General features: G+C 42.4%; 1 protein-coding gene across 1 annotated transcript; it reads right to left on the reverse strand.

Moving 5' to 3' along the window:
* On the reverse strand, positions 1 to 656 carry LOC106512213 (paired box protein Pax-7; the record flags this gene model as incomplete). The annotated part of the gene is given in 2 exon segments (XM_014000880.1): positions 1 to 117; positions 512 to 656. Coding segments are annotated over 2 exon segments (262 nt in total), but the record flags the coding sequence as incomplete, so codon positions are not given.
* Between the last annotated feature and the right edge of the window lie 209 nt (positions 657 to 865).

An 865-nucleotide genomic window follows, 5' to 3' on the forward strand; every position in this document is an offset into this window, starting at 1 on the left:
GGATGCCATCGATGCTATGCTTTGTTTTCTTTTCTCCATCTTCATCCTTCTTATCACAGTCATCCTCGTCATCTTTTTTGCCAAATCGGGCCCTCAAAACGCGGCTGATGGAACTCACTAATGGCAACAAAAAGGTAAACGGGTGATTAGCCCCTAAAAGCCATAAAAGCACCATAGTAATCCTATCATGCACTTTTAGAAGGAGACAGAAATGACAAGGGGGGAGAAAAAAGTTTCACATGAAGCAGCAAAAGTTTGAATTAAAGGAGGGAAAACAAATGTTATGTGAGGTGTGCAGAACACTGAAGCCACATTTCAACAGGACTTTTTTTTTCTTTTTTCTGGGTCAAACAGCTGCAGGTGTTGCTCACTGAGGCGTTTTATTATCAGTAAGTGCGGCTTAAACGTGTCTGAGTTGTAGTGATGCTCATTCTGAGGTGTTGCTGCAGCTGCTGTTCGCTGGGAGTATGAGGTGTAAAAAAAAAATCAAATAAATAAAAGTGGAGCTTACCAGATGAAGCCTCACCTGAAGGAACTGTGCTTCTGTCGCACACCCCGTCCTTCAGCAGCTTATCCCGGATCTCCCAGCTGAACATGCCCGGGTTCTCGCGCTTGTACTCCTCGATTCGCTTCTCCACGTCCGGTGTTGCCACCTGCTGCAGGTGGCAAGTGTTGGTGGGAGCGAAGGGAGGGCAGGGCCAACCAGAGCAAAGGGGGAAAGAGAGAGAAAAATCATTTTAATTTAATTTAAAATTGTACGTTTTTTTTTATTTATGACAGGAATAAATATAACGGCCAAAAAAAATCGAAAGTTTAATTAATATTTGTGTTTTAATGGAAATAAAAAAGGGCAAACATAAAACTC

The sequence above is a fragment of the Austrofundulus limnaeus genome, unplaced genomic scaffold, assembly GCF_001266775.1.
Source record: "Austrofundulus limnaeus strain Quisiro unplaced genomic scaffold, Austrofundulus_limnaeus-1.0 Scaffold4852, whole genome shotgun sequence".
NCBI classification, from domain to species: Eukaryota; Metazoa; Chordata; class Actinopteri; order Cyprinodontiformes; family Rivulidae; genus Austrofundulus; species Austrofundulus limnaeus.